The sequence below is a fragment of the Podarcis vaucheri genome (genome assembly GCF_965113315.1).
Source record: "Podarcis vaucheri genome assembly, chromosome: 1".
Taxonomy (NCBI): domain Eukaryota; kingdom Metazoa; phylum Chordata; class Lepidosauria; order Squamata; family Lacertidae; genus Podarcis; species Podarcis vaucheri.
Window position 1 is genome coordinate 116,763,445 of NC_138759.1, and position 15,629 is coordinate 116,779,073.

At 44.1% G+C, this 15,629-nt stretch overlaps 1 protein-coding gene across 10 annotated transcripts in view; it reads left to right on the forward strand.

Annotated features, from left to right (window-relative positions):
- ZNF385B (zinc finger protein 385B) overlaps positions 1-15,629 on the forward strand; it is a 189,251-nt gene that overhangs the window by 108,472 nt on the left and 65,150 nt on the right. For all 10 annotated transcript variants that reach the window (XM_082200997.1, XM_082200993.1, XM_082200991.1 and 7 more), the window contains one exon: positions 13,533-13,675. In XM_082200997.1, coding sequence (XP_082057123.1) covers positions 13,533-13,675 — 143 coding nt within the window. The remainder of the gene's footprint in view (positions 1-13,532; positions 13,676-15,629) is intronic.

The following is a 15,629-nucleotide window of genomic DNA, read 5'->3' on the forward strand; positions in this document are numbered from 1 at the left end:
CACCTTTCTTCCTTTAGATCTGCGTTGTAATGTGAGAGCTTTTAAAAGCAAGCAGATGTTTGATGTAATGTCTACGAGATAGCCCAGTTTTGAGCACATGGGTACAGAAGAATTAATGGGTGCTCAGATCTTTCCCATCTACAACACCTTTTCCATTTCAGTTCAGTTGGTTTGGCTAGTTGGTTGCTAAGGCAACTTTCAATGAATGCCCAGAGTGGCTTGCAAAATTAAACTTATTTTATATTGTGGGCAATTTACTTTTAAAATTGGAAGAAATCAAATCAGACAAAACTCTTCATGAAAACCAATATGCAGAATATTAAAAAGCCTGGGAAAATAAAAAGGTTTGTACCTGGCACCAAAATGACACCAAGGGAAGTAGGATCCACAGCTGGGGTGCCACCACCAAGTGGGCCCTTCCTCCTCCTGTTGGATAGCATAGCTCCATGTACACAAAGACCACAACGCTTTTCACACATACTTAGAAATAAGTCCCCAATAATTTTAATGGATAATTTTATTCCCAAGTAAATGTATACAGTATTGGATCACAACATATCTGTGCATGCCCATATGCAGAAAGCTCTTCCTTCCATTGAGCTGAATTTGAATCCATTCAAATCAGAGCACACATCAATCTATGAATTGTTTATGCATGCAGACGAGGCAGTTGCCACTAGGGATCATGAGGCTGGCAAATGCTAGAATCCCTAGCTGTGGTTTGCCTGGCCTCACTGCCATTGTGACAAACCACAGTTTACTGTGATATCTGAGCAGAGCCTTTGTGATAGAACAATTATTCAAAGTGGAGGGGCGGTCTGGAAATGTGAGCACCCCTGCTTGAATTATAATAGTTTCAGTCTGAGGTGGGCACAGATTGGGCTTTGAACTTGCTCAAGCCTGTTTTGGGATCACACCGCATCAATAGCTCAGCGGCAGAGCGCACTTTGCATGCAGCAGGTGCCAGGTTCCCCAGGTTGAGCTCATTGCTGGCCAGTGCAGTGTACTGAGCTAGCTTGGCAAATGGTCGGACTCATTGGAGCACAACTTCCAAGCATTTTGATGATTGCATGCCTGTGCCAAATCCAATGCAACCTTATGAGCTTAGGAGCCTTGATGTGAACAAAGGGCTTACGGTAACAGAGGTAACTGTTCTGTTTATTTAAATGGACACAACCAAGTCACGTGTACAACTCTTTGAGTAAAGAGAATTGCTGATCCATTTGAGTGAGTGGGTCATTCGGACACACAAGTGGTCTGTTGATAAGTGGGTGGCTTTCCCCCCCCCCCCATGCAACACTGCTTTTCTTCTACAGCCTTTCAGAATTACATACAGAGCTCTGGGCAAAGGGCGATAGCATTTTGGCAAAACCTATTGGTTCTTTTGCCTTGGATTTTGTTTGTAGGAGGCATTGCTGAAATAGGCAAAGAAGGAAAATAAGCACCGAGGAAACTAATGCAGCAAAATAAATCCATGGCGTGTTTTAACTTAAAAGACTCTTCAATCCAGGTAATTTGATGCCTAAGTAAGACAAAAAGTGAGAAATGTGCGTGTAAACAATCTTCTTTCTATAAAATAACTTGCAAGCTTAAAAATTGCTTTAAAGTGGTGGGGAGGGAATGACTGATGGAAGTATAGTCAGGATTCCAGTGGTGTTCATTCCCTGGACCGAAGTTTTTCAAGCACCCATTGCTGGAGCTCCCTGTACCCTGTGAAAAACCATTCCTGAACTCAGGAATGGCCTTTGATGTATCACAAGGACAAAATAGGACACAGGTTGCCATAACAGTTGCACGTGCAAGTTTACAAGTACAAATGCAAATTTATAAATAATTGTTATAATTTAAATAGAAACACCATGGCAGGGGAGACTTTCCAGGTCATCTGTACGCCTGCTCAGTCTGCTGCCCAGGTGTCAGTAGTTGAGGTGGGGATGTCAAAGCCATTCCCTGTTCTCTCTGCTTATGGTTCTTTAGCTTTAAACTGGGCTTGGACTGGGGAGCCCTTCAAACACAGTGTCATCCTCTGTAAAATAGGGCACCTTGCCATCTTTAAATCTGTTCTTCTTGTGTGTGCACAGTCCTCTTTAGATTCCTAAATTTATAGGGAAATGTCAGCAATATATCAGTCATTGTTACAGAATACTACAGCTGTTCTGTAGTTTGGGGTAGTCTGTGTCTGGTCTGTTGGAATTTTGTAATGTTGTGTTTATTAAGCTGTCTTGTAATACTGTGTTTGGTAAGCTGTACTGAACTTCGTAGAAAACGGAATGCAAATCTTGCAAATGAATATTTGCGTGCCCAAGGTTGACTAACAGTTCGAAACCGTCTGTATTTTACACACTAAATTGTCCTTATCATTAAAATGCTAATTAAATTGTAAACATCTGTTACATTCATAGTTCTAATGAAAATTGGCAGCTACATCTTTCTTGTGTCGGTGTTCTTTCTAGCTTAAGTCCAATTTGCATACAAATTTGATTGGGCATTGGTGTAAATGTCCCTGACCTTTAGAGGAAATAGTTCTCGATGGAAGTGAATATAGCTGGCCCCTCTGGTTATCTTTAACCTGCTAGGATTGTCAGAAATGTTTAGGGAAAGAGGAGCAAACACTTGCTTGACAGTGGCCTCAGAGTAGAAAGAAAGGGTGAGGTGTTAATATATTTTGCAAGTACTGGTCTCATTCTAAGGCTGCAAATCTGTGCACATGTCTCCCAAGAGTAAGCAGTACTGAAGACTGTGATTTATTCTAATGATCCTAAGCATGCATAGGAACACACTCTTGATTATTTAATCCGTGGCTGTCACCCACCTCCTGCATTTTTCACCCTTCCTCGTTACATTTTTTTGGTATGTTCTTGAATACAAAATTAGTAGTTTAGCTTGGATTTTTACAACTGCAGTGAAGTTGCTAGGAGACAGCTCTAGAGCTCTGTGAAGCTCTTAGTGGTAAAAATGGTTAAATATACTACAGTCCTATACATCAGTAGTGGAACCTTCAGACTCTTATTTTCCATCAGCCTTAGCCAGCTTGGCCAGTGGCTGGGAATGAGAGGAACAGTAGTCCATCCACATCTGGAGGGCCACAGGTTCCCCACCCTGCTGTGCATTCCTGCTGAGTTCAATGGGAATAACCTCCCAGATACACTAAATTGAGAGGGACGCGGGTGGCGCTGTGGGTTAAACCACAGAGCCTAGGACTTGCCGATCAGAAGGTTGGTGGTTCCAATCCCCGCAATGGGGTGAGCTCCCGTTGCTTGGTCCCAGCTCCTGCCAACCTAGCAGTTCGAAAGCACATCAAAGTGCAAGTAGATAAACAGGTACCACTCCTGCAGGAAGGTAAACGGCATTTCCATGCGCTGCTCTGGTTCGCCAGAAGCGGCTTAGGCATGCTGGCCACTTAGGTACACCGGCTCCCTCGGCTAATAAAGTGAGATGAGCGCCACAACCCCAGAGTCGGTCACGACTGGACCTAATGGTCAGAGGTCCCTTTACCTTTACCTTTTATGCTAAATAGAATTGTAATCCAAAACATTGGGAGGAGGGAGGTACCAGGTTTGCAAAGACTGACCTAAGCCATGACTTTAGTGATTAGGAATCCATTGTGGTGGCCCTCAGGCTCTTGCTCCCCATTTCCTCTTCTTCTCATGAGAGGAAGGCATTTCAGCAAGGCATTTGACAAGGTGCCCCATGATATTCTTGTAAAGAAGCTGGTAAAATGTGGTCTTGACTATGCTACCACTCAGTGGATTTGTAACTGGCTGACTGACCGAACCCAAAGGGTGCTCATCAATGGCTCCTCTTCATCCTGGAGAAGAGTGACTAGTGGGGTGCCACAGGGTTCTGTCTTGGGCCCGGTCTTATTCAACATCTTTATCAACGACTTGGATGATGGACTCAAGGGCATCCTGATCAAATTTGCAGATGACACCAAACTGGGAGGGGTGGCTAACACCCCAGAGGACAGGATCACACTTCAAAACGACCTTGACAGATTAGAGAACTGGGCCAAAACAAACAAGATGAATTTTAACAGGGAGAAATGTAAAGTATTGCACTTGGGCAAAAAAAATGAGAGGCACAAATGCAAGATGGGGGACACCTGGCTTGAGAGCAGTACATGTGAAAAGGATCTAGGAGTCTTGGTTGACCACAAACTTGACATGAGCCAACAGTGTGACGCGGCAGCTAAAAAAGCCAATGCAATTCTGGGCCGCATCAACAGGAGTATAGCATCTAGATCAAGGGAAGTAATAGTGCCACTGTATTCTGCTCTGGTCAGACCACACCTGGAGTACTGTGTCCAGTTCTGGGCACCACAATTCAAGAAGGACACTGACAAACTGGAACGTGTCCAGAGGAGGGCAACCAAAATGGTCAAAGGTCTGGAAACGATGCCTTATGAGGAACGGCTAAGGGAGCTGGGCATGTTTAGCCTGGAGAAGAGGAGGTTAAGGGGTGATATGATAGCCATGTTCAAATATATAAAAGGATGTCACATAGAGGAGGGAGAAAGGTTGTTTTCTGCTGCTCCGGAGAAGCGGACACGGAGCAATGGATCCAAACTACAAGAAAGAAGATTCCACCTAAACATTAGGAAGAACTTCCTGACAGTAAGAGCTGTTTGACAGTGGAATTTGCTGCCAAGGAGTGTGGTGGAGTCTCCTACTTTGGAGGTCTTTAAGCAGAGGCTTGACAACCATATGTCAGGAGTGCTCTGATGGTGTTTCCTGCTTGGCAGGGGGTTGGACTCGATGGCCCTTGTGGTCTCTTCCAACTCTACGATTCTATGATTCTATGAGGAGGAGACCAAATACTTTTTTTAAAGAAAAGAAGAAGCTGCAGTTCATCATTTAAAAAACAACAACTTTTCCTTAGAACAAACCACTGTTCCCCAAGTTCCTACAAAATGTTCTAGTTCACACATAAAGTTAAACCATGGTGTCCTCCACTCCCATCTTCTCCTCTCATATGGCCAGGAGAATGGCGTCTGTGCTTTACAAGAACTTCAGCTTATAATGATATCATTACATATCATCACACACAAACTAGGAGTCCTGGTTTAAAACAAGCCAGATTCATAAGTAATGTTTTAAAGTTATCTTGCTTAGAAACTGACCAGAGGGTATTTTTTTTTAACAATGATCCTTGGTTTCAACATCATGCTAGGCTAAGATTCTTGCAAAGCAAAACTGTACTCTGCAGAAGCCCTCCTCTTGATCACGTGGGGGGGGGGAGAGGACAGGAGAGTACACAAGCCTGAGATTTCACTCATGAAGGCTCATCTGTGCTAAACCATTATATGCAAATATTACCAAAAGTGGAAACTTCCATTTTCCTCCTCTCATGCATGAAGAAGGAGAAGAGAGGATGCGATGCACATACATGTCTGTGGCTCTCCATAGTACATTCCCAATGACCTCTAAACCATGGTTTGGGATAACCTAAGAACTGTGTCCAGCTCTCACCTCCATATGGAAGTGAGAGCTGGACCATAAAGAAGGCTGATTGCCGAAGAATTGATGCTTTTGAATTATGGTGCTGGAGGAGACTCTTGAGAGTCCCATGGACTGCAAGAAGACCAAACCTATCCATTCTTAAGGAAATCAGCCTTGAGTGCTCACTGGAAGGACAGATCCTGAAGCTGAGGCTCCAATACTTGGGCCACCTCATGAGAAGAATTGAGGGCACAAGGAGAAGGGGGCGACAGAGGACGAGATGGTTGGACAGTGTTCTGGAAGCTACCAACATGAGTTTGACCAAACTGCGGGAGGCAGTGGAAGACAGGAGTGCCTGGCACGCTCTGGTCCATGGGGTCATGAAGAGTCGGACACGACTAAACGACTAAACAACAAGAACTGTGTACTTTGACAGAATGCTGTTGGAACTGTATTCCAGCAGTGGGTTGGGCAGACCCCAAAGTGAGTGAGTACAGATACCCACACCTCAAACATACATGTAATCACACAAACATAGACATGCCATATCTTCTCCCTACTCAGCTGATCTGTGTAGAAACAGGTGGGTTGTTTTCTTTCAAATTGGAGCATGCTGGCTAGAGAAGTTCAACACATGCACACACACCCCAAGATGTGAATGAAAATTGCACCCTCTCTGCTTCTCAGCCGATTGGTCTAGATCACCTGAGGAGTTGCAATGCACTCAGGGTGGAGGTGAAAACTGCCTATTGCTTCAGCCAAAGTGACAGCTGTCAGTTTTCTTCCCAGCCAAAGGGAAGGTCAAAGCCTTCCCATGCAGCACTCAGGATGAAAACTGGACCACCTCTGCGCCTTAGTTGGATCTATACTGTTCAGCTAAGAAGTGGCGAGGGTACTGCTTCCATCCCAGTGCTGGAATGAGAGAAGCCTGGCAGGCTGGAGTAGGGGTCCACATCCCTAGTCTGTTTGTTTCTTTATGGTCCTTGCCTATATCTTCTCGCCCAGCATGACCTTAAAAGCAGGTCGTTTTAAAATATGTATATAAGAATAAGATGGACAAAAACCATAAAGCTGAGCCAATGAGTCAGTATTCTCATGTCAGTCTTACCTAGAGCCTGTAGAATTGCTGGCTCCCTCTGAATACTGGCAGCTACAAGAGATCAAGAAACGGCGACAGGAAAGCAAACTCCCAAGGAGCAACCAAAGTGCTGCTTCAGAACACATTGGCACCAATGTCGACTGCGCCTGAGGCTTTTTAGGGTTCCCAATTAGCCAAGATTTGAAGCTGTGGTTGTGAGTTTGACCCTTGGACTCTTCTCAGGCTTCCGTGAGAAGGCCTACTCAATGTGTGCACAATTCCCAAGCTGTGTGGCAAGGCACACACACTGAAGTTTTTTTGGGGGGGAGTGTTCTGTGGCTGTCAGATATTCAGGGATCACAGCATTATGCCCTCTACGCTATTATGTATCATTTTTTGTTTTGTGGGAAGTTTTTCATTTTGAACGCTGATGGCTTCAGGCTAAATGCTTTTTGGTATTAAGTGCTCCCTATTTGCTCAAGTGGTGATGAGTCATGGGGAAATGCTAACTCCCTTGAGGTTAGAAAGCACTGGGGACCTACAAATGAAAATTGTAAGGGTGCTTAAAAGGTAAAGGTAAAGGACCCCTGACAGTTAAGTCCAGTTGCAGATGACTCTAGGGTTGCGATGCTCATCTCGCTTTACAGGCTGAGGGAGCCGGCGTTTGTTCGCTGACAGTTTTTCCGGGTCATGTGGCCAATATGACTAAGCCGCTTCTGGCGAAACCAACACAGCTCATGGAAACACCGTTCACCTTCCTGCTGGAGTGGTACCTATTTATCTACTTGCAGTTTTGGGGGTGCTTTTGAACTGCTAGGTTGGTAGGAGTTGGGACCGAGCAACGGGAGCTCACCCCGTTGCAGGGATTCGAATCACCAACCTTCTGATCACCAAGCCCAAGAGACTGTGGTTTAGACCACAGCGTCACTGGCATGCTTACATACCAGCAAAATTCAGGTTGCACAACTAAAGTTAATTTGATACTCTTGTGTAGCAAACTTGCTCCCTTCTCAGTGTCGCTCCCTTCTCATTCCCATGCCATGGCCCCTGTTGTTGTGCTACCTGCCTTCGCTTTTGTTCCTCTACCCAGCTCTGACTTCATGCAATTCCAGGATTGTGACGCAGCACTGCAAATCCTCCAGTTGGGGCTGTGCAATGACATTCTATTATACAGAGCGATAAACAATTGATGAGTCTCAGAGAGTACTGACAGACTTCAATTTGACAATAACTGTAACATCCAATTGAAGGAAAGATATGTAATTAAATATAACATGTGGGTATTGTGCTGGACTTATGGTTAATTACTCAGAGCAAGCTGTTAAAGCTTTAGACATTTTCCTCCAGTTTTCTTTTCCTGCTTTCCCCCCCACGTGCAGATTTACAGAGGATGGTATTTGCATGTTAGAGTGCCTTTAGCAGTATTTTTTTGTATTTATGAATACACTTGAATAAGCTCCTGACTTACAGATAATTAAGCACAACTGTCAACGTGCTTCTCTGGGCTTATGCAAACTACAGGCACAGACTTACTTAGAAGATTTTAAAGAAAGTTTTGCATTCAGTAAACAATGGGGGAGGAAAGTTGGATTGTATTTTTTGCACATTATCTGTCAGGATAAATTCCTCATAAAGTAAGAAACACAGCCAGCCGGATAGGGACATTAACAACAGTTTGTGATTATTCACTTTGTCAGCCACGTCTCATGCTATATAGTTTTCAAAATGCTAGTAATCTCAGTGCCTAAAAATAAGTGCAAACATGAGGCCTGAATGACAACACAAACAACAAGGACCAAGGTAAGTTGCACAAAAGGTGGGGCAGCAGCTCTGCCAGAGATGGCTCAGCCTTAAGCAAGTCCTTGTTAAGCCATGTTAAGCCATGTTGACCAGTACTCAACAGCGTACACAGCATGAGAGGAAGAATGAAGGAAAATGGAAAAAGGGGGGAAACCACCAAAGAAGAATTCAAACAAATAGCCAGCACATGTAGACACAAAGTCAGAAAAGCTAAAGCACAGAACTCAGGCTTGCTAGAGAGGTTAAAAGCAACAAAAAAGGCTTTTATGGGTATGTCCGTAGCAAAAGGAAGAACAAAGAAACAGTGTGGTCACTCAGAGGAGAAGATGGTGAAATGCAAACAGGGGACACAGAAAGGGCTGAACTCCTCAATGCCTTCTTTGCCTTCTCCGATAAAGAAAATGTCTTCTCCGATAAAGAAAACAATGCCCGACCTGAAGAATTTGGAGCAAATGAAACACAGCCCAGAATAACTAAGGAGATAGTACAAGAATACTTGGCTAGTTTAGATGTATTCAAGTCTCCAGGGCCAGATGAACTGCATCCAAGAGTATTAAAAGAACTGGCAGATGTGATCTCAGAACCACTGGCAGTCATCTTTGAGAATTCCTGGAGAACAGGCGAAGTCCCGGCAGACTGGAGGAGGGCAAATGTTGTCCCTATTTTCAAAAAGGGGAAAAGAGAGGACCCAAATAATTACCGCCCAGTCAGTCTGACATCAATACCAGGGAAGATTCTGGAGCAGATCATTAAGCAAACAGTCTGTGAGCACCTAGAAAGGAATGCTGTGATCACCAATAGTCAGCATGGATTTCTGAAAAATAAGTCATGTCAGACTAACCTGATCTCGTTTTTTGACAGAATTACAAGCCTGGTAGATGAAGGGAACGCAGTGGATGTAGCCTACCTTGATTTCAGCAAGGCATTTGACAAGGTGCCCCATGATATTCTTGTAAAGAAGCTGGTAAAATGCGGTCTTGACTATGCTACCACTCAGTGGATTTGTAACTGGCTGACTGACCGAAGCCAAAGGGTGCTGATCAATGGTTCCTCTTCATCCTGGAGAAGAGTGACTAGTGGGGTGCCACAGGGTTCTGTCTTGGGCCCGGTCTTATTCAACATCTTTATCAATGACTTGGATGATGGACTCAAGGGCATCCTGATCAAATTTGCAGATGACACCAAACTGGGAGGGGTGGCTAACACCCCAGAGGACAGGATCACACTTCAAAACGACCTTGACAGATTAGAGAACTGGGCCAAAACAAACAAGATGAACTTTAAGAGGGAGAAATGTAAAGTATTGCACTTGGGCAAAAAAAATGAGAGGCACAAATACAAGATGGGTGACACCTGGCTTGAGAGCAGTACATGTGAAAAGGATCTAGGAGTCTTGGTTGACCACAAACTTGACATGAGCCAACAATGTGACGCGGCAGCTAAAAAAGCCAATGCAATTCTGGGCTGCATCAATAGGAGTATAGCATCTAGATCAAGGGAAGTAATAGTGCCACTGTATTCTGCTCTGGTCAGACCTCACCTGGAGTACTGTGTCCAGTTCTGGGCACCACAGTTCAAGAAGGACACTGACAAACTGGAACGTGTCCAAAGGAGGGCAACCAAAATGGTCAAAGGCCTGGAAACGATGCCTTATGAGGAACGGCTAAGGGAGCTGGGCATGTTTAGCCTGGAGAAGAGGAGGTTAAGGGGTGATATGATAGCCATGTTCAAATATATAAAAGGATGTCATATAGAGGAGGGAGAAAGGTTGTTTTCTGCTGCTCCAGAGAAGCGGACACGGAGGAATGGATCCAAACTACAAGAAAGAAGATTCCACCTAAACATTAGGAAGAACTTCCTGACAGTAAGAGCTGTTCGACAGTGGAATTTGCTGCCAAGGAGTGTGGTGGAGTCTCCCTTTTTGGAGGTCTTTAAGCAGAGGCTTGACAACCATATGTCAGGAGTGCTCTGATGGTGTTTCCTGCTTGGCAGGGGGTTGGACTCGATGGCCCTTGTGGTCTCTTCCAATTCTATGATTCTATGAAGGGAGTTTATTTGACAGGAATGACCATTTATCTAGTGAGTGAGATTTAAAAGAGCACTCACCAGGGCATATAAAAGTGCACTTAAGAGGAGCCTTGCAGGACTAGACATAAGGTCCATCTAGTCCAGTATTCTTCTCCCACAACCAATTTCCTTTAGCCCTGGAAGTAAAACACAAAACTCAGCTAGATTGGCAAAAAAAGTGATTAATATGCGAAATATTATGGTGCCACCAGAGGGCGCTGTGGAGTCCCATTTTTCTCTACCAGTTTCCCCCCTGTTTAGATTTACAACACATTTAACTGAAACGCTTCTTTGATGTGTCTCGACCCAGACTTAGTGGTGATTGATTGATTGAAATGAGATGGGATGCCAAATCAAGTTATATAATGCTCCAGCATACACAGAACCGAAACAGCAAGAGATCTGTGGGGACTTGGCCTTCCCTTTGTTGTTGCTTTGGTGAAAGTTTTATTCTGTGAACTGCTCTTGAGATCTTGTGATGAAGGGTACATAAATTTAATAAAGAAATAAATGAATACAACTCATGGAAGCATTAATATATTAGTATGTGTCAGAAATAATATCCCCAGGGCATACTCTCCAACATTTCTCCAGTGAAAACAGGGATGTCCTGTTCCATTATTATTATTATTATTATTATTATTATTATTATTATTTATATCACTTATATCCCACCCATCTAACTGGGTTGCCCCAGCCACTCTGGGCAGATTCCAACATATATAAAAACATAATACAACATTAAACTTTAAAAAATAGTTCCCTATACAGGGCTGCCTTCAGATGTTTACTAAAGGTTGTATAGCTGGTTATCTCCTTGGCTTGGGGGTTGCATAACTCTGTACCTTCCAGTATTACTCTGATGAAGATAGAGACATCCTAAGGAAAAGCAGGACATTCCGGGATCAAATCAGAAACCAGAACGGCTTCTGTAAATCCAGGACTGTCCCTGGAAAATAGGGACACTTGGAAGGTCTCACCTTGCGTTATTTAATCCCTTGGAATGTAAGATGTGGATGAGGCAGTGAAAGATTCTGAGGCCAGGTATGGAGTGTAGGCGAGTATTCAACAGCCCTTTGGGATCCTATGAATAGAGCAGGGATCGCTAACCCTTTTAGACTAATGGGCACATTTGGATTTTTGAGCAAGGGAGGGAAAGGGTACCCATTCTGAGCACTTCAGGGCCCAGGGAGTGGCGGTGGTGAACTTTGTGGGCACCAGGAGAAGATCTGAAGGGCACCAGTGCACTCATGGGTGCCATGTCAGCAACTGCTGGCATAGAGTTATTGAGGCAAGTATCACAGTGGAGACATCTGTCCGCCATCACTATCAGAATGGAATAATAAGTGATTTGTACGAAGGAGAATCTCTGCTTTGGCTTTGTGATGTGTGCAACTTTTATAAAATGGTGCTGATGTATCTTTAAGGAACAACTTTTTTGTCCTGTTTAGCCTGTAGAATATGTGCAGCTAGCAAAGAGCAGCAAGCCTGCTTGTTTTGTGTGCTCCTCCTGCTTCTTCTTAAACATTTGGCCTTTAGCCTTCAAGTAAAGTCAGTTGATGCCATATAATATATTTGGTGTGTAGCCTATACTTAACAGGCTTGACAAGTCATGGTCAGATAAGTTGCACGTACAGAGGGCACAATTTTTAATATTTTTCTGGAGAGCCAGAATGCTTGAGGCTATGATTGGGCTCTTCGTTTTATCTTCGTGCTTTGAAACAATCTGTTGGAAGGTGGAGGAAGACACCCGTTTGATGGAAACGTAAATTTGAAGAGCTTTTGTGGCTGGCAGTTTTGAGGAAAGGTAGATCAGTTGACCGAAAACTCAAGAAGGTTTGGCATAATGAGAAACGGCAGTATATTACTTCCTTATTAAAACAAGAATTATAGAAAAACATAGGGAGAAGCATCCAGTAAAGGATTACTGGATGAGACTGATGGGAGTTGAGGTTGTTTTGATGAGCTAAGTGGGAAAGATAATGAACTGGGTGGTTTGAACTGAAAAAGCAGATGGATTATGAAGCTGTCTCATTGCTTGTCAAACTAATATAATTGATTCATAGACTGAGGTTGTAAGGGACTATGGATTGGAGTGGGATAATTTATAGTAGTGCATTCTTTAACCTTATGTAGTTATGACAGTGCTGTGATAAATATAAATAATTGTAATAAAACCTATTTTTCATATGCCTGGTTTTAATAATTAGCAAAATCCTCAGTTGAATGTGCAATTAATTTGCATCATCTAAAAATCATGTGACACACATACAATGTAGAACATCATGCAACATGTACCGTATTTTTCGTCCCATAGGACACTCCGTCCCATAGGACGCACCTGGTTTTTTGGGGGGGAAATAAAGGAAATCCCCCCCTTTATTTCCCCCCCAAAAGCAGGTCGGGAAAACAGAACCAGGTTGAGGAACAGCGGGATGGCGGCGCTGCGCCTCCCTGCTGTCTCCCGAGCTTGTGGGGCTGGCCGATGTCTGCCCGGCACGAGGGGCGCTCTGCTTCAGGGAGCCCCTCGCGCCAGGCGGCAGGCTGCTATCCGCAGTGTGGGGAGCCCTGCGGGGAACTCCTGCAGGGCTCCAACACGCTGCAGATGTCTGCCCGGCGCGGGGGGCGCTCTGCTTTCAGGGCGCCCGACGCTCCGGGAAGCAGGCTGCTATCCGCAGCCTAGACATCCCTGCGGGACCTCCAGCAGGGCTGCCTAGGCTGCGGATGTCTTCCTGAAGCCTGGAGGCGCACCGACCTCTCTCGCTCTCCAAGCTTCAGCAAAAGCCTGCATTCGCCCCATAGGACGCACCCAGATTTCCCCTTCATTTTTGGAGGGGGAAAAGTGCGTCTTATAGGGCGAAAAATACGGTACTTCTTAAGGACCTTTTTATGAACTGAAACTTCTAGCTTTGGTTGCTGGGGCAAAGTTTCTCAGTTTTGCGGACTCCAAACAGTTCTGATGATGTAAAAGTCCTTTTTGTTCTTTATGAGGACAAATTGCATTCATTCTTACCCCCAAATGGTGATGTTTAGGTTCAAACAGAATTCACCAGTAAGGATTAATGTCTGCAGTGTGGATTAAAGTGTGTGTGTGGGGGGGTCTTAATTAAATAAATCTTTCTTATATATAAATATTTTTCTCTCTGCAGGCAGCACGTGCCACACAACTACGCTCCCTACCCTTGTCCGCACGCCTACGCTCGTGATGCAGACCTCCCTGGATATCAAACCATTTATGTCCTTCCCAGTGGATGGCAGTCCTGCTGTCGGACTTTTCCCAAATTTCAATACCGTGAGTAACCAATGTTGCAATTCCCCACCCATCCACCCAACTGCCCTTGCTTTTTTGCTTTCTTCGCTCCCTACCGTGAAGCACATCACATGTTGCTCGTTGCCGATGGAGTCATAAATGTTAGAGAAAGGTAGTCTGGCGCTGTGATCCCAGGAGCAGCAGAGACTGGCGAGGCCGTGGTGGAGCACTGTTCCTATCCTGGCTTTCCAATATGGTGGGTCTCTGGAGCTTACTGAGAGAGCAGAGAGACAGGAAGCTTGGCAGGGTGGTGTGGGGCAGAGGGGCCGATCCGATGCTGCACCGTGCCAAACTCCTAACTCCCCGCTCCCACTTGGCAAGTCTCAGTTGCTCATGGTTTTTGTGCCACCTCACTAGCCACTGCTGCCCAGAAATCTTTGTCCCAGTGCTTAATGAATCATTTGACCTTTGTGAATGCTTGCCGCCTATACAGCTTGCTTCGTAAACTTTGGCTTGTGAGCACAGCTTCTTGTGGAAATATTGAGAGGTAGGATGAAAAATATTCGTTATATTCACCCTCCTGTTAATTTTGATACACCTAATCTCTCCTCTCTTCACCCTGATCCCTGTCTGAGACTTTCTACAGAGACCTGTGGATTATTTCCTCCCTGGGCAGCCATTAAAGAGATATTTAAACTCCCCCTCCCTTTTGCACTGAGCTTATGAGACTTGATCAATGAAGCAGCAGGCAGTGTTTGCCTTCCCTTAGGATACAGCTTTGCTCACTGTGCTAGGGCAGCCTACCTCTCCCTGATGCCCCGATGATGCTTCAGAGTCCCCTTCTCACCACTCCTGACTATTGGCCATGGTGGCTGGGGCCAATGGTCCAAGAAATCTGGAGGGTTAGGAAGGCTGCAGTTGTGTCATATTGAGCCTGTGCACCTGGCTTTCTGCACCTGTGTTCTATTTGTGGCACGTTGGTGATTTGGTGTGTGTAACTCGAGGTTGGGAGAAACAATGAATACACGGCTCTGCCTTAGAGAATGGAAATTGGTTTGGATGGTTTTTAAATTGCATGTAACTCTACAACTCTCTGGTTTTGTATCTAGGAAACTGGAGAAGTTATTGTAGTATACCTGCCTCTATATTATGTTCCTAATAACTGTTCAGTCAGTCCGGTTGCATAAGGCTTAGTGCTAAATCTTGCAAAATTGCACATTTCAGAGTTAGCAAGCAATATTTCCACATTAATGTTACTCCTTTTTGTTTTTTTGTTTTGTTTTAATTTGAGAGTATAGTAGAAAGAAAAAGATAAAGGCAAGCAAATAATAATAATAAAAACAATAATAGAACAGTATTGACATTAACAATAAGAATATTCTCTTAGTTCTGACCTAAATCTGTAAATTAACATAAGCAGACCAAATGTCCAAATGAAATATATAATTACAAGCCGTGTGATTGAAATTTAAAATGAGCAGTGAGATCTTCTTTGGGTGTTAGGTAGTTGATATTTGTCTTTCCAGCCTTGCAGAGTAATCCTCTTAGCCATCGTGGTCCATCTGTTTGTCCTTACACACAGAAATATAACAGGAATATTTGTGAGTGTTCAAAACAAAGTTAGTATGAGCAGTTATTTTTATACTGTAAACCTATGATCCTCAGATGAAGGATTGCATATAAAATAAATAAATAGATAGATAGATAATTTATTACGGTCAAAGACCCGCTCGCATAACACAATAAAAACAGTGTTCATAGAGATAAAATATACAATCAGAACAGATTGCAGCAATAGCTCATGAGTTAAAATTTAGACATATACATACACCCATACAACTGAGATTTGGGCTACCCTAAAAATTGACCCTGAGGCACCCCAAAGGGCGACTTCAGCATTTCCCTAGTAAGCTATTTTATTCGAGAGGATGATCTGTGCCTACAAATCTGGGCGCAGAATCTGGCTACCAGCCAGGTCGTCTTGTGATCTTTGACT